Below are 21,339 nucleotides of genomic sequence, written 5' to 3' on the forward strand. Positions count from 1 at the left end.
CCCCTTTCCCGCCCAGCTTCCTGATGAAGGACTTGGGGAACTCTCTCTTTGCCTGATTTTCCCAAGCCATGTCGCATATGGTGCTGGAACCTGTTGGTCAGTTCACCATACATGTGCTGTTGCTGCCAGTGAACGGCAGATCGTTTGCCTTGGCAGTCAGACAGCAAAGCGTAAAGGGAAGGAGATTGTCTAGCCTAGTGTTTCTCAATTTTTTTTAGAAAGCATCCCCCTTAAAATTAAATAAATAAATAAATAAGTATATAAATTACCCTCAGTACCTACAGTTTTCAGACAGAACACATTTTTTCCCTACCACTGCAACACATTTGTTTAAACAACTTAATCGTAGCCAGGCGGGCGATGACATTGTTGGGTGTAAAAACTACAAAACTAATAAAGCACTGTAAAATTTAAAACAAACATTCAATTTTCTCCAAATTTCACTTGTGTCGATGTACCCCCCTGACTTCTCCCGCGTACCCCTAAGGCCGTGGTCACCAAGCAGTAGATTGGGATCTACTGGTAGATCTTGGAACTTTTGACAGGTGATCTCACAGGTTTGGCCAGGAGGCTGTCAAGTGCTGGCACTTCATCTGCCCCTTTCAGCACTGATGTGCTGCTCCTGCCCTCTGCCTTGGAGGTGCCCCTCACCCCGGGAGCCTCCTGCTTGCTGTTCAGGGCACGGGAATAAGAAGAAAGGGGGGTGCTGATGTCAGGGTGCTCCTCCCTCTCCCTTGTACTCCATCTCCACAGAGCAGGGTGAGGGCAGAGATGAAGAGATTTTGCTGGCTGCTTTTGGGAGTGGTGCTGGGCTAGGGTAGGGGTGAGTTTGCCTTAGTCCCCTGCATCACCACCACTCAGAAGTCATCCGTGGTAAGTGGTGTCCAGCTGGAGCCAGCTCCGAACCTTGGCCCCAGTCCTGAACCAAACCCCTGCCCCCAGCCTGATAAAAGTGAGTGAGGCGGGGGAGGGAGGATGGAGTGAGCAGGGGCAGGGCCTTGGAGAAGGGGCAGGAAGGAGGCGGGGCCAAGGGTGTTTGGGTTTGAGGTAGATCCTGGATTGCACTTCAATTCAAAGAGTGATCTCGTGCATAAAAATGTTGGAGACCCTGCCCCAAGGGTACCCCGTGCCACTGGTTGAGAGACACTGGTCTAGCCACATGATGCCCTGATGATCCTGGCTGTGCCTGTCCTTCCCTTTGTTGTACTCACATGGGGTATGTCTACACTACCCCCCTAGTTCAAACTAGGGTGGGTAATGTAGTCATACGGAGTTGCAAATGAAGCCCGGGATTTGAATTTCCCGGGCTTCATTTGCATAAAGCCAGCCGGCGCCATTTTTAAATGCCGGCTAGGTCGGACCCCGTGCCGCACGGCTACACGTGGCACGGACTAGCTAGTTCGGATTAGGCTTCCTAATCTGAACTAGCTGTACACCTCGTTCCACGCGGCACGGGGTCCGACCTAGCCGGCATTTAAAAATGGCGCCGGCCGGCTTCATGCAAATGAAGCCCGGGAAATTCAAATCCCGGGCTTCATTTGCAACTCCGTATGACTACATTACCCCCCCAAGTTCGAACTAGGGGGGTAGTGTAGACATACCCATGCAGACTTCCACAGACTATTTAAGCCTTTCCTGCTGCAGGCGGTGCTCCCTTTGCTTAGACCAGGCCATCATTGCTCCAGAGTTGTGTTGCTTCCGTGGTATAATTCTTGCATCTTGCTGCGACCTTTCTTGAAAGTTTTCAGCTCTTTGGATAGGCCATCAGCTGACTGACTGTTTAGGCATACGCTACATAAGAGAGATTATCCTCTGGAAAAAATCATGCTGGGTTTCCTTATTTGTGTCTTGGTGACTCCAGAATACATTTCGCCAGTGTGAAAATTCAAGAGTGGCTTTTTGGTCTGCCTAAGAAGTTTCCCCTGGGATCACCGAGTCAAGCTGGATTCTTTTCTTGATCGTGCATCACCACTCTTTAAAAAAAAAAATCTGCTGTCAGAATTTAGCCAACAGTAGAATCCAGCCCTCTGACTGTGCTGTGATTGTGCAGGTCTAATAGGGAGAAAATGAAACAGTCACTTATTTAGGTCAGGACATTGAGCAGATGTGTCTGGATGCATATAAAGGAGATCTACTGAGTGAGGAGATACCGGTTTTAAATAATCACTTTCCAACCATAATCTCACTAATGAATTTTTTTGTCTTCGGATACTCCTAATGTCAACAGCCACTTGTGTTGCAGCAGCCCTTTGGAACAGTGAAACAAATCTACAATTGCTCGTCTGCCTTGGCACGTGCTCTTCCAAGACGCATGTTGCAGACAGCCATTTGCCACTGAAAAAGTTGAACGCTCCTTTTCTGCTGTATCAGGGAGCTGGCTTGGGATGGGGGGAGCTTTTATAGCTAGTGTTTTATGGCTGCCAACATTTGTCTTAACTTACAAGATTTTAACTTCAGAGAACATTAGACAGCCAGTAAATTTTGACTAAACATGTATTTTCCCCAGCTACATTGATACCTGTATCAGTGCTGATCCTGAGGGAAATCCGTGTTCTCAGCCAAGTACATACTCCAGTGGGACTGGGAAGTCAAGGCTGTGGAGTGTAATAGTTATCCCTGGTCTCTGAAGATGTAACACATGCAAAACGGGGAAAGAACTTGGGGTGTGTAGTTTTGTGTGCACCCACTGGAAGTATTGTGCCCCCTAAAAGCTTCATTCAGCAGGTTTTTTTCCATGTAATTAGCTGCACACAGAGAGCTCACACATCAGCCCTCTTGCTCTGTGTGTCCAGAGACCCATCTCAATGTATTCTGCATCTGCTGATCTCCTGGAACATGGGAACTCTATAGTCACTCGCCGGGTAACTACCTGGATGTTTCTGGCTCCTCAGCTGGAAGTTTATCATGGGCTCCAACAACCACAAAATGTGGGCTAAGCAGCATTTACAGTAATTGGTAGCTTCCTCTGGTATCTGCTGTTAGTGGGTTGTTCATTGACATTTGGGGTTAGTGTGTGCTCCTAGAAGGAACATGTAGGCCCTGTCCCCGTTCCTTGAGAGACTTAAATATGTGCCTAATTGTGAGTACATGAGGAGGTGGTGAAACTTCTCTCATGCTTAAAGTTAGGCATGCACAGGCACACCCTTAATTATTGTTAGCATACAGTGTTTCCTGAAAGCTGTGCGCTCATGTAGGCGCTCAGGAGAGAGGCACATGCTGCCCACCTGATTCAAAGACCAGGTTGTTTTTTCTCTTGGGGGTGCACATTCACATATACCTTGGTGCACATAAAATTTATTCCATACATGGATGGAAAAAATGACAGGGTACATTGTTTACATGCTGTGTGTTCTATAAGCCCAGGGCATGACTAGCTGTGATCTGCACTGTGGAGTGACTGTAAAAATACATTGTCGTTCTTCAAACCTGCAGTCAGCTCTTTCCCTGTCCCCGAATCTCTTCTGGGTGGCTTCCAAGTGCACGGCTTCCAGGGAACATGAGCTTCACAGTGTCATTTTTTGGGAAACTCTGGATAAAATTTTCAAAGGCATCCAAGTGATAGAGGAACCTGAAATGCAAGAGCCTGAGGCTCCTAAGTGTTGAAATTGCCTTTCAAAGGTGCATTGGGGTTCTCAGTTGCTTAGGTGCTTTCAAAATGTTTGCCCTAGACGAGTGGGTCTTAAATTGTGGGTTGGGGCCAATGTTCCCTCTAGCTTTTTCCATCCACGTGCAGAATAAATTTTGTTATATGCACCAAGGTATGTGTGAATGTGCACCACCAGTAGAAACACAGGCTGCCAGCTGTGCACAGTCTGCAAATCCAGTGGGTGGCACTTGAATCTCTCCTGGGTGACTTACAAGTGCACATCTTACAGGGAACACTGGTTGGGACCCCACAATGGGTTGCAACCCCATTTTAATGGAGTGGCCAGGGCCGAAGTCAAAGCCTAAAGGCTTCAGCCTTTGGCAGCAGGACCCAGGTTACAGCTTGGGGAGGGCTTCAGTTTTGGCACCATTTCCTGGAGCAGTAGGACTCATGCTTTGCCCCCCATCGGGGCCTGTGGGGCTCAAGCTTTGGTCCCCTATTCAGGGTCATGTATTAATTTTTATGGTCAAAAGGGGGTCACAGCACGGCAGAGTTTGAGAACCCCTGCCCTAGACTCTTGTGTTTGATGGCAGGAGAACTGTCAGTCTGCCTTGATGTTAGGAACGTTCTCTAAATCTCTCTCCCTCCCTCCATTTAGCCGAGCTGTTCAGCGGAGCTTAGCCATCATTCGTCAGGCCAAGCAGAAGAAAGAGAAGGAGTACTGCATGTACTACAACCGCTTCGGCAAATGTAACCGGGGGGAGAGCTGTCCCTACATCCATGATCCAGAAAAAGTAGCTGTCTGCACCAGGTGGGCACAGGAACACATGTAACTCTTCTTGGTGCAAGCGCATGCTTGTACTTCATCACATGGTTGGGCACAGAATTCTGGGCTTGCCTCTCGCGTCGTAGTGAAGCAGGCCAAAGAGCAGCAATACTTTGAACTAACAGCGTTTCACGTCTACAAAGTGTGTGTCATACCAGCAAAATGTTTGAACCAGGGTGTGTCAGGATGAAATGATTTAAACCAAGGCTATTGAAATCACTATTTCAATCACCAAAAAATCCATTGATTTAAATCAGCTTTCCCATTGATACTACTTCACATATTTCTTCAAACGGTGGAAATCTGATCTCTAAACCATGTTAATTGACAGTTCTGTGCAGCATTTCACATCATCTAAGGGTATGTCTGTGCTACAAGACAAAGTCGAATTAAGATATGCAACTTCAGCTACGTTCATTGCGGAGCTGAAGTCAAAGTAGCTTAACTCAACTTGTGGCACTGTCCGCACTGCAGGAAGTCAAAGGAAGAACAGTCTCCCTTTGACTTCCCTTATGCCTTGTGGAAGCAGGACTACTGGCGTTGACCGGAGCGTCTCTCTCAGTTCAAATTAGCTGTCTTAACTAGACCCACTAATTCGAACCCTGGAAGATCGACAGCAACAGCTTTGATCTTCCTCTATTGTGTAGACGTAACCTAAGAGGGTATGTTCAGTGGCAGCTGGCAGCTCTAGATTTCTCTTAATGCAGCGTTCTGTGCTGTATCCTTGCGTGATAGATTCTAGACCTAGTTAACTAATGAAACAAGCCGTAAAGATTAGCTAAGCTACTTTTTTTTTTTAGCAACATCCAACGTAGCAAACAGCTTGGAAATTTCCTTGTTAAATCACACTTATACTAAAAGGCACAGAGAGAGTCTTGAAGAATGATGCATTGCAAAGTTGATCCGCATTGTTCTTCAGCCAGATCCACGTCATTTTCTCCCAATTAGCAGTGTTCTTTGATTCATTCTCACAGCTAGGCCCTGCATCATCATCTTGCTCGCTGACACTTGACACGTTTCACTTTTTTACCCAGCAAACAAATTCCTTGAAACCAGCCATAGATAGGGTCTCCCTTACACCCACAAGTCATGGCAGCTTTTCTGTGGCAAAAGTCTAGGGCAGGGGTTGGCAACCTTTTCAAACCAAAGAGCCAAACGACCTCAAACTTCAGACCAAGTGATCAACAGAGCCGCATAAGAATGCCCATTTGCATGACTGAAAATATGCCACTGAATATTATTGATGATTGACATGCTGATTAATAACAACATAAATGAAACGTTCTCAGACTTTATTTAATGGGACTTCTGCTGCTGCATCTTTGCACACATTTCTTTGAAGTTTACATCATAACTGGTCAGGTTCAGGTTCCTGTGCGCATTCTGGCTGCATGAGTGATTACGCATTTAAAAATGTTTGAATTAATATTTCATTGTAATGTAAAAAGTTACATTGTATTTTGGGAATGAGAAGAGACCTATTTGGTTCCACAGTGAGCCATAGGTTGCAGACCCCTGGTCTTAGGGAATATAGGAAGCTGTGCGTGCGCTGAATAATGTCCTCTATTTTCCTTTCCAAGCCACTCCAGTCTCCCTTTCTGTGCTGCCTTTGTCCTTTCCTGTAGATTGTCTCTCTGTCTTTAGACAATCCTAGAACACTAGAACTGGAAGGGACCTCAAGAGGGCATTGAGTCCAGTCCCCTGCCCTCACGGCAGGACCTACTACCATCTAGACTGTCCCTGATAAATGTCTATGTAGCCTGCTCTTAAATATCTCCAGAGATGGAGATTCCACAACCCCCCCTTGGCAATTTATTCCAGTGTTTCACCACCCTGACATTTTGGAAGTTTTTCCTAATGTTCAGCTTAAACCTCCCTTGCTGCAGATTAAGCCCCTTGCTAATTGTCCTATCCTCAGAGGCCAAGGAGAACAATTTTTCTCCCTTCTCCTTGGAACACCCTTTTAGATACCTGAAAACTGCTGTCATGTCCCCTCTCACTCTTCACAGAATGGCCATCAGAGCACCTGTGCTTTTGCCAATAGGGGTTTCTTGCACAAAACACCCCCTGGAGCATCCACACCTGCCTTTTAGCACAAGAGCTGTAGCGCTAAAAGGAGTTATTTCTTGTGGGGAGAGGAATAATTCTACCGGAAAAAGCCCTCTGTTCTGCCGATTTACTTGCACAAAAATGTGCTTGAGGTGTGGACACTCCACCAGTTTTTGTGCAAAACCCTTGTAGTGTAGACATAGCCCTAGAGACTGTCTTTGGAGGATTCTGGTAACTGACAGAGTTGGATCTGAACCAGCACTCTGAATGTCTATCTGAATATAAAAATCCACTATCGCTGTGGTGTCTAGATACTGATGAATCTCAGGATCCTGGGTCCAAATGCCAACACAGGTACTGGTGGGTTGTTTTCAGAATATTGAGCTCCGTTCCTCAGCCAGAGTTCCTATTGGATACCCCGGTCATTTGAAACACCCCTGAAACAGGGACCAGCCTTCCTATGTGACTGGATCCTTTGGGCACAACCATAGTACAAATAACCATGCTGCTCACTGCAAAGTTTCAAACACCCCAGCTCAGGCCCCTCTCTGGTTACTGATAAGTGACCTACTTTGTCTAAATGTAGTGCCTTGCTACATTTCTACTTTGCCTAGAAATCTTTCCCTTTGCTCTGTTTGGGGGGAAGATATTACTCGTTTGGTATGTGAAATGGGCTTTAATAGCAAATGTTTGGAGCAGTTGAGTCATATCCCTGTGAACTGGGCCTCAGGCTAATACAATGAAATGGTGAGTCAGGGGATATTCTCTGTGTTTAAAAGAGCCTGTTCTCTGAGCTGTTTGTCATACTCCGTGTCTCTCTAAAACCCCCTTCCGGTTCTCTGGCAGATTTCTCCGTGGCACGTGCAAGAAGACTGATGGGACGTGTTCATTTTCACACAAAGTTTCTAAAGATAAGGTCTGTATGGTTTTCTAATGAGCACATTCCAGCTTTATTAGCGAGCTGACCTAAGGAAGCAACACTTCTGCTGGTTGTAGGGGAAGTCTATGCTAGAGAGTGTTTCAAATTGAGTTCATTTGCAGTTTGCTTGCCAAGCTGTTCAGGCTCATTACAGGGTCACAGCTTATAATGAGAGAAGAGTGTGCCTCTTAAACCAACTTGGTGAATCAGTATATTAGTGCATTAAGCAGTGAATTTGAGACGAGAGCACCTGGGGCTGTTTGCCGTTTTGGTAACGTGTCTGGTTAAGGGGTATTTAAGCTCTGGAGATCAGACTGCAAGCACACGAAGTCAGAGTGTTTACCATCTCTGAACCCTTTAACACCGTGCCTCATTCTAAATCACTCTCCAGCTGGGGTCAGACCGAGAGGCTGTTGGAACGTACTGTAGTTCTGAGACATAAATTAATTTAAAAAAAAAAAAAAGCTAGACAATGAAACTGTCTGGCAGAATGATTTTTAATTTCATCATTTTCACTCTGCTTGGAAGTGTTCAGAGCTCTTTCGTTTTATTACATAGACTAAGGTTGAGAGATAATTAGATTTTCTTTTAGCGATTATTGGCTGATAATTTAGCAGGTTAATCTTCATTCGCTGGATAGTATTTCAGATTGGAAGTAACTTCCAAGGTCCCAATCCAGCAAGACATGTAAGCACATGCCCGAATAAAAGCCCTTGCACTTAATGTGTGTAACTTACATACTTGAATTCTTTGCTGAAGAGGGAGGGGCTTTGCCTCTGTGAAACACATACATGGTTACTGACACAGGATCTGCATGAACTTAGAATAGTCCTGCAGCACCTTCGAGATTAACAAACCACGTAGATGGCATCATGAGCTCTCGTGGGCACAACCCACAGTGAGTTAGACACGAACTAGAGGGCTAATGTTCAAGCCAGAAGGTTTTATTCCTCTAGAAAGCAATGGTCCCACAGCCACAGGTATTGCAGTCAGAAGCAGTCTGGTCTTTGTGTTCCTCTGTAGTGGTGAAGGTACATGAAGCCTGAGTGTGAAAGGGAAAAGATCCCCCTCCCCCCCCCAAAGGCCATATAAACACTCTGCCTCCACCCTCCATTATGCCACTCAATAATTGTTCTAGCCCCACTGCGTATAATTCTGGCATGCAGTTTGCCTAGAGCAGCTTTAGTGGAACTGTAACTGCTGGGAGCCCGAGGCGCTGCAGGAATCAAAGCCTCAGAGAGCTGTCAGACTCGCTTCTGTTGCTTGTCCCATGGACCATCCAAAGATGCGGTCAGAAATCACCCCAGAGATGCCACCTTCCGCTCTCTCCTTCCCCTGTTGGTTAAACGTGTCTGTTCCAGACGTAATGCATCACACCATTTGTGTCATCAAAATGGATTACGTAGAGCTTTAACTAATCCAGTGATACCGCCAAAGGATCTAACCACTAGTCCCCTGCTCTAACCTGTGTTTGCAACAGAGCCATTTTCAACAAGCCTCGTTTTTGGACACAGGTTGGCACGCAGTTGACTTGCTTCTCTTTCTGGCTGCTGTTGCTTGATGATCACTTGTAAGTTATCCTGAAGGCCACCTGAACTGCATTCTGCACTGTTCACCAGTGTGCCACGTGGAGCATTTTGTGCACTCAGCATTTGTAGAGCTGTCTTGTAACCGTCAGTATGTAAACCAGCGTATGGTCGCTTGGGAACATCTGGCCTCCTTGTCTGAGCACAAGAACAAGGGACGATTTGAGGAGCTTGCAAGGCAGGAGATTCGGAATGGATAGGGAGGAAGACTAGTGTGAGGCCAGACGGCAGAACTCCGAGCTGAGGCCAGGAACTTGGCACGATTTATCTGGAGATCAGTAATGCCACTGTCAACGTTAAAACGAGCACGCATTTTGGAAAGACACCCCACTACGTGCTTCAGAGCCTGGCCCGGTCACCGGCTGCTAGCGATCAGGAAGAGACCGAATGTGGGGGCAGTTTTTCCCACATTTGCCAATTTGGGGCTCTTACCACTTTCTTTGAACTGTCAGAGACCGGACAGTGGGACGAGAGGGACCTGGGGCCTGGGCCTGTCCGGCAGTGCCTGTGGTCCTAGTGCAAAGTGTAAGGAGTCAGTGTCCAGCCTGGAATCAGGCTTGTGTGTGTGTATCCTGCAGGGCTTAGGGGCACGATGTGAAGGCATTTCTCATATCGGATCACAGCTAAGCTCTCTGCTGCAGTGTAAGCCTATGGGCGGAGTGTTTCCTTAGCCCTTCCCCCATCTCCACTCCAGGCCCGCCCTGACGGAGCGCTTGTCTGTGGGCTCTGAGGGATGCTGGGACAGCGAGGGTTAAAACAAGTAGCCTTGCTCTTGTTTCTTAAAGTGACGGTTATGGGTGTTTCGGTGGAGTCCAGAGGACGCTCCTGCTGAACCTGCGCACCCTTGGAGAAGCTCCTCAGGGCAGGGGAGGGCAGTCAGTTTTGAATGATTGAATTTCAGACATTTTTGAAGGGCCCTGGGCTGCCCCGGAGGGTACAGGGCCTCAGGCAGAAGGGGCAGGACCATGACACTTCCGTGCTTCCCCAGCCACAGAGCCTGATTGGTCTGGGAGTGGCAGGGCCGGGGGGGAGGTTGCACAAAGTCTTTGCTCACTGCAGAGAGAACCGCCAGCTGTTCTGAAGAACTGGCAGTTCCCTCTAGGTACCTGTGCCCCTGGCGGTGGGAGGAGACTTTACATGCTCCCCCCCATTGCCCCCAGGTCAGACAGGGCATGGGGAGGGGGAGCACGTGAAGTCTCTCGCTCGCTGACTCGGCCCGGCAAGAGAGCGCCGTGCTTTTAAGTGCTGAGTCCATCGCAGGGCGGGAGGAGACTTTGCGCGCGCACACACACACACACACACACACACACACCCACACACACACCCCCCCCCCAACCAATCAGGGCATGGGGGTGGGGGCAGTACGCAAAGTCCATGCTGCGCTTGGAAGCACTGTGCACTCCTTGCAAGGTGGGGGCAGGGTGGGAAGAAACTTCGTGCACTTTCCCCCATCCCCAGGCCCTGATTGGCCTGGTGGCAGGGCATCCGCGGGTCACCTGGATCTAGCCTGCAGAAGCCCTTTTGCCCACCCCTGCCTTGGGGTGAAATGGCTGGCAGCTCCCCTTCACTCCCCTCACCATGGGTGCTAGGTGGAGGGAGGGCTGGCAAGCGCTTAGCTACCGGCTCTTTTCCATAGATTCCTAAATAGTGTTCAGGTGTGAGAGCCAAAGGATTTCGTGGATGGGGAAAGGTGGCAAGATCATGCCCACAAAATAGTGCCCTGATAGAAGAACAGGAGTTTAGGGTCCCGCTGGCCTCGGTCCACCTTCAGGTTCCCCTCCCCCCGTGTTAGCAAAGGCTTCTCTGCACCCCTGCGCAGTGACTAGTATAGCAGTGAGCCTTGGGCAGTGGAGAGCAGCCAGCATGGGGGTTCCTGTATATCTGAGAAAATCCCCTCGCAAGTGCATTTCCAGAAATGGCCATTGTGCTACCAGAGGACAAAAGCGAATGTCCCCAGCATTAGTCTCCCGTACTGGCTCAGAGGTCCCGGTTGCCATCTTAGTCAGCGTGGGCGGGAAGAGAAACGGCCGCCTCTGCGGAGTCCAGAGCCCGCTCCCTGTGATTTATGGCTGCGGGGAGCAGGTACCCGAAGCAGGAGGCGACTCCGGCATTCACTTCTGGAGCTTCCTGTTAACCTGTGTGATTACTAGCAAAGGTGATGTTAGCCTCATTTATCAAGCACAAGCCCACAGAGAGAGACAGGTGAATTCATTCCGCAAAGTGGTTTTTTACTGCTTGGGAGCTTTACTGGAGCCAGGCAGGGCAAATTCCACTGGCTCTTGAACTGAGCAAGTTTGAGTGGAGTCGTTTGAGCTGAGGTGAGTTTGTTGGCCATGTGACTTTCTCTGGGCGTTGTGAACGTCAAAGCAGAGTGTGGGTGAAGAGGGTGGATCGCTGGGCAGATTCCTGTATAAATCAGTATAAATCCCCCGGAATAGTAGGGGAATACGATTCTTTCCCTGCCCCAGTCAGTTTAACCCTGAATGTTTGTGCTCTGAACATAGGGAGCGCTTGCTGCTACTCTCTAAGCAGAATGGCTCGCTAAGCTTTGTCATAGTGAGGGGTGTTGGCGTACAGTTGTGTAAATGACTGACCAGGAAGCCTGGCAGCAGTGCTCCCAGGAGTGGGGCCAGGAGTGCACTGGCTGCCAGCCCTCCCCGGGGATCATTGAATACTTGTGTAACTGCTAAGCTGGTTTTGGTGCAGTTACACGATTATTAAACTAAATGATATCGAATATCCCTAATCAAATCCTGCTTTTCCAGCTGTCAGTCCTGCCCTCTCCTGTGGGAACGGGGGCCCTCCAGTGCCCTTCCAGACATTCCCAGCATTTCAGACAGGCTGATGTATACGCACTTCAGAGTGTGCTGCTTAAATCATCTGTTTGCGGTGCCACTACATCCATCTAGCAGCTTCGCGTGTGAAAACTTCGTAGTTCGTGGCTGTCACTGTAAGGCGTTCCTGGCTGTTATCCAGAAATCGCGAAGCCAGGCGCTCGTGTTCCCAAATGCACCTTTCCACCGGCCACATAGCAGGAGTGTCTTGTGTTGCTTCCCCTTAGTGCGCGAGGGGAGGTGCACACGGGGGAGGGCAGTGAATATGGTTTCTGACAACTCAGGCTTGCCAGTGCTCCAGAAACTCGGTAATGAATAGGAATACCAGGAGCGTGTGTCTGTAGAGGGAGCATGCCCGGGCAGTGTCTGGGTGTTTTTCTAACATGCCCCATGCTGGGATGGGTGAGCACATGGATTTTCTGTCCCCTTTGAGCTCTCTGTGTGTAAAGCTCGTGTTGCCCTGGAGCTGTGCAGGGAACCAGGCACCTGGACCCAGCCTGCTTACCCCTTGGAAATCCACCCGTTTGGCAAGGTGAGCGGAGCGTTCCCGGACCTGCTAACGTCCCCGGGGGCACCCTACTGCAGCATGGCTGGTGGGCGCTGTGGCGCGTGGCCAGGAAGTGCCTGTTAGTCCTTTGCTGCAGCTGACAGGAAAAGCCCGCATGTTACTGCCGCTGTGGAGCCCCCAAGGGCCGGGGTCTCCGACTCGCAGCACAGGGGCCACTTGAGGCCCAAGCAGTTCCACAGTCTGGCCCGCTGCCGGCATGTGAGCCCCTGCAGCCCTAGGGGGGTGTCCCTACCCTTCCTCTAAGTCCAGCCCCCTTTCCACTCCTGCTCTGCCCGCTCCCCCACGTAAAAACATCCAGACTGGGTCAGACCAAAGGTCCATCTAGTATCCTGTCTTCCAACCGTGGCCGATGCCTGATGCACCAAAGGGAGTGAACAGAACAGGGAATCATTACGTGGTCCCTCTCCGGTCACCCATTTCCAGAGAAAGAGAGGCTAGGGACACCATTCCTACCCATCCTGGCTAATAGCCATTGACGGACCTAACCTCCATGAATCTGTCTAGCTCTTTTTTGAACCCTATTAGTCCTGATCTTCACAACATCCCCTGGCAAGGAGTTCCACAAGTTGACTGTGCTGAGTGAAGAAAAACTTCCTTTTGTTTGTTTTAAACCTGCTGCACCTGGTCCACAAGGGGAGCCAGTTTAAAAACCAGCTCCCCTTGTGCAGCTGCCTGCCGCCCCACGCTGCTGCTTTCAGCGGGGGTCCAAGCTCCCCATGGACAGAGGCTGCTGTGAGGGAGCCGGGGGCTGCCATGAAACATCCTGATCCAGAGGCAGCAAAGGGGGAGGGGGAAATGCGACTAGTCAAGATGATTAACCAAGATTAACCGATAAGCCTAGGCATCCCGGTTAATCGTATCCCGATTGCTCCTTTACATCCCTACTGCTCTGTGCCTCTGTTGCCCCTCTGTAATCGGGCGCTGACTCTGTGCCACACAATGACTGGGACCTGCTCTGGTGGTACAGCCAGGGAGATGCCTAGATCCTTAATTAGAGCCCGTCTTCTCGCTCCTTGTGTGGTGCATGAGGGAGCTCTGCAGAGCAAGTAACCTGGACCATTGGTACTCCCCTTCTGCTCAAAACGTGCCCACCCCTTTGTGTCTCATTCCTAGGGGCTTCCAGCGCTCGGAGTCACTCCGCTGCCACCTCCCCTGAGCGTGTGGGCAGCTCCTCTGTGCCTGCCCAGGGCACATACCTGGCCCTCTCGGCCTCACCAGCTCAGCTCGCGCTCACTCTCCCACTTAGCAATTGATGTTCACCAACTCTTGAGACCCCTGTGCATTTCCTGGGGGCATCCGGCTGCGGTCTGCCAGACACTCAGTGTTCAGAGATTCACCGCTCCCTTATCTGGCCGCCCTGAGACCTGTTTCTAGTGACGAGGCATACGCTTGTGTAGCAAAGCCAAGTGAGTGTTTTGGAAACACACGGTGACCTATGAAATACAATCAGAGCACACACTCTGTAATGTAGACTTGGTGAAGTAGGTGCTCCCATGTCCTGTAAAGCTCACCCAAAGTCCTTGCAGCCTTTCCCAGCCAGGCGTGGCGCAGATCCCTCCTTCAGGAGATGGACCGCCTGCCTCTCAGGTAAAGGACCCAGGCTCTTCCTCTGTGTCCCAAAGTCCCATGCACAGGGCACCTCTCTCCCCCACTCCTTTGTTCCTGTCGATATTTTTTCACTACTTTTCGACTGGTATGCAAATAGGCCTCCCCGGGGAGGCAGGTGGCCCCCCTGGGATTGGGCAAGGAAATCGCTGGCTGGCATCTCTGCTTGAAAGGAACGTGTCGAGGTATGTCCCCCACTGGTGACAGGCTTTGCCTCCGTGATCTGAGGAACATAACTTGCCTGATCCGTAACGTCTCATGTCGTGTCAGGCATGCGTTTTGCCGTGAGTGCACTGGGGTCACGTGCCACCGTTTGTGACCTACTGTGTGTGTGTCTGACCCAGATGATCCCTGTAAAACACTCCCCGACTTGGCAGCAAGGGGTCCCTGGGTCACAGCAGTGGGAGCAGACTCTTCTCCCTAGCCCCGAGCTGCACACCCTCAAACCTAGATCGAGGCAGGCCCTGCCTGGGACCGTCCCAAGCAGCGAGGAAGATGATTTTGGTAGGTGAGTGGCCTAGTCAGGAGGGATGAAATGTGGGGCTGAAAGCGACCATCGGGGTCCATCTCCCGCACAGAGGCATCTAGGCAGGATTAGGCAGGCTCAGAGGGAGGTGAGTTTCACTTGGCACTGGTGCCCTGCGTACAGTCTCACAGGAAGCTGTCGTTAGGGTTTCGCTAGGGAGGGGTCTGCAGGAGGGGAGGTAGAGGGTGGGTTGAAGTAGGTAGAGGGTGGGTTGAGGAGCAAGCGCCCAGAGCAGTCGGTGTGGCCGAGAGGGGCTGTGAAATTGCTGTGGTGAGGCGGGCCCTGCCTCTCCCTGGTGATGGAGGGAACGGGAAGAGAGAAGGAAGGGGCTTGTGAATGAAGGTTAGCGAGAGGCTGGGACTCGGGCAGAGGCATGCTGCTGGTACAACAGCTTTTCCCCTTGAGGAACTCGAAAAGAATCAGCATTTTTCTCCCTAATAGAGCTTCAAAACTCTGTTGTGAGCAATTTGGAAATTCACGTTGAGTTTCGGGTTCATTAGCTGCCGGCTCCAAAGCGTGTACATATTCAAAGCTGTCTAATATGGACGCCCCGCACCAGTGCCTTGAATTAATGTTATTGTTATTTGCGTGGACGTAGTGGGGTGCAAACAAGGTTAATTGAAATGAGAATGTGGCTTCCTCTTGATAATGGTTCCGGCTTGACAGCTAGGAGGAGTTTGTTTTTGTACAAGAGCCGGCTTTATTATCCCTTTTTATTAGAGCTAATTTGGGTTCTATATCAAAAACTACATTAAAGGAATCATTTACGGTCACACCACCGCCAACAAAAAAGATAGCCCTAGAGCCTGGTCCTTTATGGTAATGTCTGCAGTTAAAAGACAATTAAAAATAAACTCTTCTCTTTTGTTTTCTCTCCTTTATGCCTCCCCCTCACCCCACCCCCGCTCCCCTCAGTGTGTCTCACTCAAGTGAGCCAAGTTAGTGAAAACCCTAATCTGTCCTTCAGGGACCTGGACTTTCCCATAGAACATCAGCTGCCGCTAGTGCAGAATGGTAAATATTGGTTTGGGGCTATTTGAACCTGCAGGACTAAGTGGAGACTGGTGAGCTGAGGGGCTGACGTTCTGTCGTGCAGGAACTAAATTTTGCATTTAGGTGAATGGGGGTGGAGGGCTGATCAGGAATAAAGAGCAAAGCTCAGGAAGGGAGGGAGAGAATAAATCCAGCATAGCAGCAGCTTTGGAAACTGCTCATTGCCCTCTGTGACTAGATCAGCACAGATCCACAAGCCTAAGGAGAATTAGTCTCATATGGGCGGAAGCACAGCTCTGTAACTGGCCAGTCAGTTTTGAAAGCTGCAGGCAGTCACCGGTGAGTGAGAAACCCGAAATAGCATGGCAGACTGGTAATGTGTTTTGAATGATCACAGCTGGAGGTGTAGTTTGTGGTTTGAGGCATGACCGTAAGGATCCTTGATCTCACTGTTTCACTTGGCCTGGAGGATTGTAAAACGGCTGTAAATAATGACTTCCAAAGTGTGCATCCTGTCAGAGCTGCCTGCAGAGCTCCGGCAGCGGGATCCAGCCAGTTGTCTGATGTGCTTGTATAGCATTGCAGAATGAGAGGGGGAAGGAATCAGACCAGTCCTTTTCCTTTCCCTTTGTGCCAGTCTGTCTGCTCCATGGTCCCCCTGTAAAGTGAAGAAATATGCACTCTAGTGCTGTATCCTCTTCCTTGTTTAGCCAAGACAGAGACTTCCAGTGGCCGCAGGGGCCCAGGTCACACACCTCGGGAAAACTGCTCTAAAATCTGGGTTTGACATGAGATCGTTCCTGCTGAAGGAGCAATACAAAGCAGTTACAAGTGTGATTCTCAGCCTTCTCCATACCGGGACCCTTTCCCATCTAGCCAAGCCCCTCGTTCCTGATTAGCAACAGGGAGCGATCAAGGTGGGACACGCCAGGCCCTTGTTTGGACCCTCTGGCATCATGACTCCTGGCTTGAGGCCCTCAGTGTAGGACCAAGCACTGATGTTCCAAAGTTCCGTCTCGAGGGGATGCCGGACAGGCAGAGTTCTGCTCCAAAAGGCTGAAAGTGAAAGACTCCGGAGAGCAGCAGCCGGCGTCTCTCCAATTCCAGGTTAGCCAGGAGCTTTGGCAGCTTTACGGTGGCAGAGGGAGCTCAATCGGACACGGAGCCCGTGCCAGTAAAGCTCCGCCAGTGAGTCTTCCGAGTTTATTACTGGCTCCCCCAGCACTTGACTGTTGTAAAGTGGCACTTTTCACCACGACTGCAATTTCCTTAATTCCACCCGTTCTGAGCTAGCCTGAAGGTTGCTAAAGCAGTGCTTTTGCCCTGCACGTGTACACAGGCACTGTGTAGTATCAGAGAGCTCTGCTGCAAGAGACCGATAGAAAACCTAAACATACCCCTGGGATCAGGGGCTGGCAAAACCCCTTTCTTTCTTTTATGCGTGTCAAGGTTTTATTTCAGTTCTGGGGGTTGGAACAGCTCCTATGTGGGGGGTTAATATTTGATTATTTTCTATCCTTGCAGATGCCAGTGTGCTCATACTTCCTGAAAGGGATCTGCAACAACAGTGACTGCCCCTACAGCCACGTCTACGTCTCCAGGAAAGCAGAAGTGTGCCAGGACTTCCTCAAAGGCTACTGCCCCCTGGGCGAAAAGGTAAATAGCTGGTGAGCTCTCAGGGCTTCTTTCTGGGTTGCAGGTGACGGCCGCGGTTGGTACGTGGCTGCCGAGGCCCAGCAGGAGGAAAGGGAAGCCGGTTGGTAACTCACAAGCTGTTTTTCATACTGGTTATGATGCCGAGGGGAGCAGTAGAGCTGAAAGCTGTGGAACACCTGGGCACGAAGAAACAGCAATTCTGTGTATTTCAAAAGAGTTATGGGCAAAATGGCTTTGTTTCCTTACACCCGGAGAAAAGAAGCAGAGGTGCTGCAGCAAGGTGCCATCAGCTTGTTCCCCTCTCAGATGCACTGGGGTGGGACTCTTCAGGGATCCATCCGGTTGTCTGAAAACTTCCAACACTTAGTGCCTGCTGTTGTCAGTTGCAAAGTAAAGGCCCAGCTGAGATTGGTGTCACGCTGTGTGGAGCGCTGTACATGTAGTAAGAGACATTCCCTCCCTGAAGAGCTGACAATTGAAAGTGGTGAAACAGACGAGGGGTAGGAGAAAGAGAGGGTTATTCCTTCCCTGTTACAGGTAGGGAGCCTAGGCCAAGAGGGTCTATGTGACTCGTCCACAGGAGGTCAGTGGCAGAGGTGAGAACTGAAGCAGGGTGTCTTTTCAGGTCTTCCTTCCTCCTTGCACACTCACTCTTGAGAGGTATCACAGAACGGGGGGGAATTTAGCTGCATGTCAAGCTGTCTGCATGTTTTGTCCTTCACTGGAGTATCCAGACGCCTCCCATGTCAATCAGATTGACACAGTGACTCCCTAGTGGGCGCCACAGGTGGCTGGACTGGCTGTGCAAAGCTGACATTTACGCTACTGGCCCACTCTGAGGCCTTCCACGCTCTCTGTGCTGCTTAAGTAGGATGCTACCCAGAGATCCAAGTCTGCTCAAGTTCTCTGCTCCGTAGAGCTGGCATGGGATCTGTTCTCCACTTGATGCTCTAGACAAGGCTGTGGAGATCCAGTTGCAAAGTCAACATAGTACTAATGCCTGGCTTTGGGGATGGTAGGTGAGCCGCTCCCAAAACCGGCTTAAAGGGCTGGACCAGAGGCGGTATGAGATAATGAGGTGCCCCATGGGGTCTCCAGGGGAGCTCTGGTCTTCAGATTCGTACCTGAGTAGCTCCTCCTCACCCAGACTGTGCTGCTCTTAGCACAGTCACCGGGCACTTTGGCTGCGTCTCAGCTTTATAGAGCTTTCTTTGTGGTGCGCATGTTCTACGGCACAAGGTGAGGAGGGCAGCCAGATTTCCCCTTCCCCATGTGCCAAGACACGTGGCTACTGTTTTTTTATCGTTCCATGATTCTGTTCATTCTGCTGCTGCTTGGGATAAAAGCACCAGTGATTTTCAGCGGGGTCTTGGCAATTACATGGCTCAGTTACACAAATCACTTTTTAAATCCGTGATCTTACTTTGGCCTCCACTTTGTGCTAGCAAATAACCGAGTCCAATTTTGCAGGTGCTTGCGAAGCGCCATCAATGACATCGTGTTTACTGTGTTAATTGCCGGCACAGATGCGGACACAAATACATTTAACGTATGTTATTTGCAAATGAATTTGCGCCTGCAAAATTGCACCACAGCTATTTACAGATGCAAAAATAGAAAGGAATTGAAGTCAGGTCTCTAGTATGAGAGTAACAGCGAAAAACTAATTATTGGTAAGCTCGTGCACAAATGCGTGTGATCTTCAGTCTTGACTAAAAGGTCTGAACACTGATACATTTTGATTAGTGGAAATAGAAATTAATAAGAGGAATCTGTAGAACCGGGGTCATCAACCCATCGATCGCGATTGGCTGGTCAATTGGGGAGGGGACGGGGGGCATGACCAGTTGATCATGAGGCGACCCAGCCTCCTCTTCCTTCCTTCCCATCTATCCCCTCCAAGAAAATGGAGGTGGCACCGGCTTCCTGCAGAGTGGGTGGAAGTCCCGCAGCTGTACGCTAGAGCCAGTGTCTCAGGAAGCACACGGGCTGCTCTTCCCCTTCCCTAAACAGCTGGCGTGTTTCCTGAAACGCTGGGTCGAGCGCGCTGCCGGGGACTTCCTTCCCCCTGCTGCCTGCCTGCGTGGGGGAGGGGCAGGAGAGGGGCGTAGGAGTCCCAGGACTGCTCCAGCTCCAACGGCTCAGGAAGCGTGCGCTGCCATGGGGAGTGGAGAGAGAACGTTTTCACAAGCTCCAGCCTTCTGTAGTGCTATAGGTGACCTTCTGAAGTACTCAACCCTTATGGCTTTTGAACGTGAGGGCTAGATGTGTAGGTAGTTGCTAGCGATCGCTCTCCTTTCGCTTGTTTAAGGTTCCTCTCTCTCAGCTCACATTAATTCTGTGCGCTTTGCTTCACCTTTGATTTCCCATTTCTTACAGTCTACGGATGTTAAATATCGGTTAATTGAATAGTTGATTAACCTCATAAATTCTTATCAGTTAGTCAACTATCTATAATTCGAGGGGGGGGGAGGGCGCTCCAGCTCCTCTCCCGGGGAGCCCCCTGCCACTCTACGCTGCTGCCTCTCTATCGCTGTTTTGATGGACCTAACCTCCATAAATTTATCTTGTTTTTGGAACCCTGTTAAAATTCTGGTCTTCACACATCCTCTGGCAAGGAGTTCCACAGGTTGACACTGTGTTGGGTGAAGAAAACCTTCCTTTTGTTTGTTTTAAACCTGCTGCCTTTTAAAACAGGAAGTATACATTCTGCCAGATATGAACTTCAGGAAAATGCCACTTCTCCTAATTGGAGAACTTGGATACCATGTTTAAGCATGATAGGAACTTTGCAAACAGTTTTTTACACTGGCTCTTCAGCTCAAAAGCCAGCTATTAATCTCTGTATTTTAGGCTATGTCTACGCTGCGAGTTTTTGTGGCAGAAAATATGCTAATGAGGGATTCATTCGCATGAGTCACGATATCATTAGCATATTTTCTGCCCCCTTTTTTTTTTTTTTTTTTTTTTTTTTTTGAGCAAGGGGTTTTGGCGCAGAAAGCGGCAGTGTAACTGTTTTGCACAAAAACCCTCTCCAGGAGAGGCATAAGGATCTTGCGCAAAATGCGGGATTTGTGCAACAGGGAAGCGGCTACACTGCTGCTTTTTAGAGTGCAGCTGTCTGTGTCCATCTGCGAGTCCGTTTGCTCAAGAACTCCTCCCGAATGGTAAGAGCTAGGACCACCAAATTAGGAAGGCAGCTTCCTCCTCTCCTAACCTAAAGCAAGGCCAGGGTTTGGTTGTGCCGGAACAACTGGAAGCCCTGGGGAAAAGGGCAGTTTTCCACAACATGCAAAGGGAGGGGCTGCTGTTCGAAGCGATGTGATATGAATGTGTCCACTGGGGGCAGCAAGCCTGCAGGGAGAGCTATGCTGCAGAATGTCTGCCAGGTAAGTAGCCCCCTGCCCCAAACCCTTCCCCCATGCCCAGCCCTTGGGCACAGTGGCAGCGGCAGGGTGGCCCCAGCAGCCAGGTGAGACTGGGGGGGACGGGACAGGAAAGGCCATATGGAACCTCCTGCCCTGAGCCCCTCCTCACCCTCTTGCACTCCCCCTCAACACAAACACATCCTCAAAGCCCTGCCCTGAGTTCTGCACCCCCCCACAGCACCAGGCCCCTGCCTTGAAGGACTGAGGAACACGAGGTAAGTCTGCCGGTGAAGTAATAATTTGTTGATATTGGGTCTGCCAATATCAACCATGCAAGAGGCTATTATGTTGTTGCATTTAATAGATCTGTGTGAATAAGTGTCTGTCCAGGCCCCAGTTTCCATACCTGTTGGTCTTAGAGCAGTGGTCCCCAACACTGTGCCCGCAGGTGCTCGGGGCCAAGTGCTCGGGGCCGATCCCATCCTGGGCGCGTGTCTCATCCGCAGTGCTGTTCCGGGCGCGCTGCGCATGCGCGGCACCGGCCCCGAGTGCACACTGCATGGGGAGCGCCGGCCCTGGGCGTGCAGCTCTGAGGCGCTAGCCCCGGGTACGCAGCAAATTGGCCACCCCGGCCCCGGGCGAACAGCTATGGGGGCTGCCAGCCCTGGGCATGCGGTGAATGGGCAGTGTCGGCCCCAGGCTTGCAGCAAATGGGTGGCCCCGCCCCCGGCCGCACGGCGCATGGGGTTGCTGGCCCCAGGCACACGGCTCATGGGGGACCCCGCCCCCAGGCGCCCAGTAGGCGAGTGGCCCCGCCCCCAGG

General features: G+C 50.4%; 1 protein-coding gene across 2 annotated transcripts in view; it reads left to right on the top strand.

Moving 5' to 3' along the window:
• Nucleotides 1–21,339, top strand: part of ZC3H3 (zinc finger CCCH-type containing 3) — a 350,743-nt gene that overhangs the window by 242,459 nt on the left and 86,945 nt on the right. For both annotated transcript variants that reach the window (XR_012901167.1, XM_075919992.1), the window contains exons 7-9: nt 4,245–4,397; nt 7,308–7,377; nt 17,017–17,148. Coding sequence is in view for 1 of the 2 variants with exons in the window: in XM_075919992.1 (XP_075776107.1) it covers nt 4,245–4,397; nt 7,308–7,377; nt 17,017–17,148 (355 nt within the window). In the remaining variant the exon portion in view is untranslated. The remainder of the gene's footprint in view (nt 1–4,244; nt 4,398–7,307; nt 7,378–17,016; nt 17,149–21,339) is intronic.

This window comes from Pelodiscus sinensis, chromosome 2 (genome assembly GCF_049634645.1).
Source record: "Pelodiscus sinensis isolate JC-2024 chromosome 2, ASM4963464v1, whole genome shotgun sequence".
Lineage (NCBI taxonomy): Eukaryota > Metazoa > Chordata > Testudines > Trionychidae > Pelodiscus > Pelodiscus sinensis.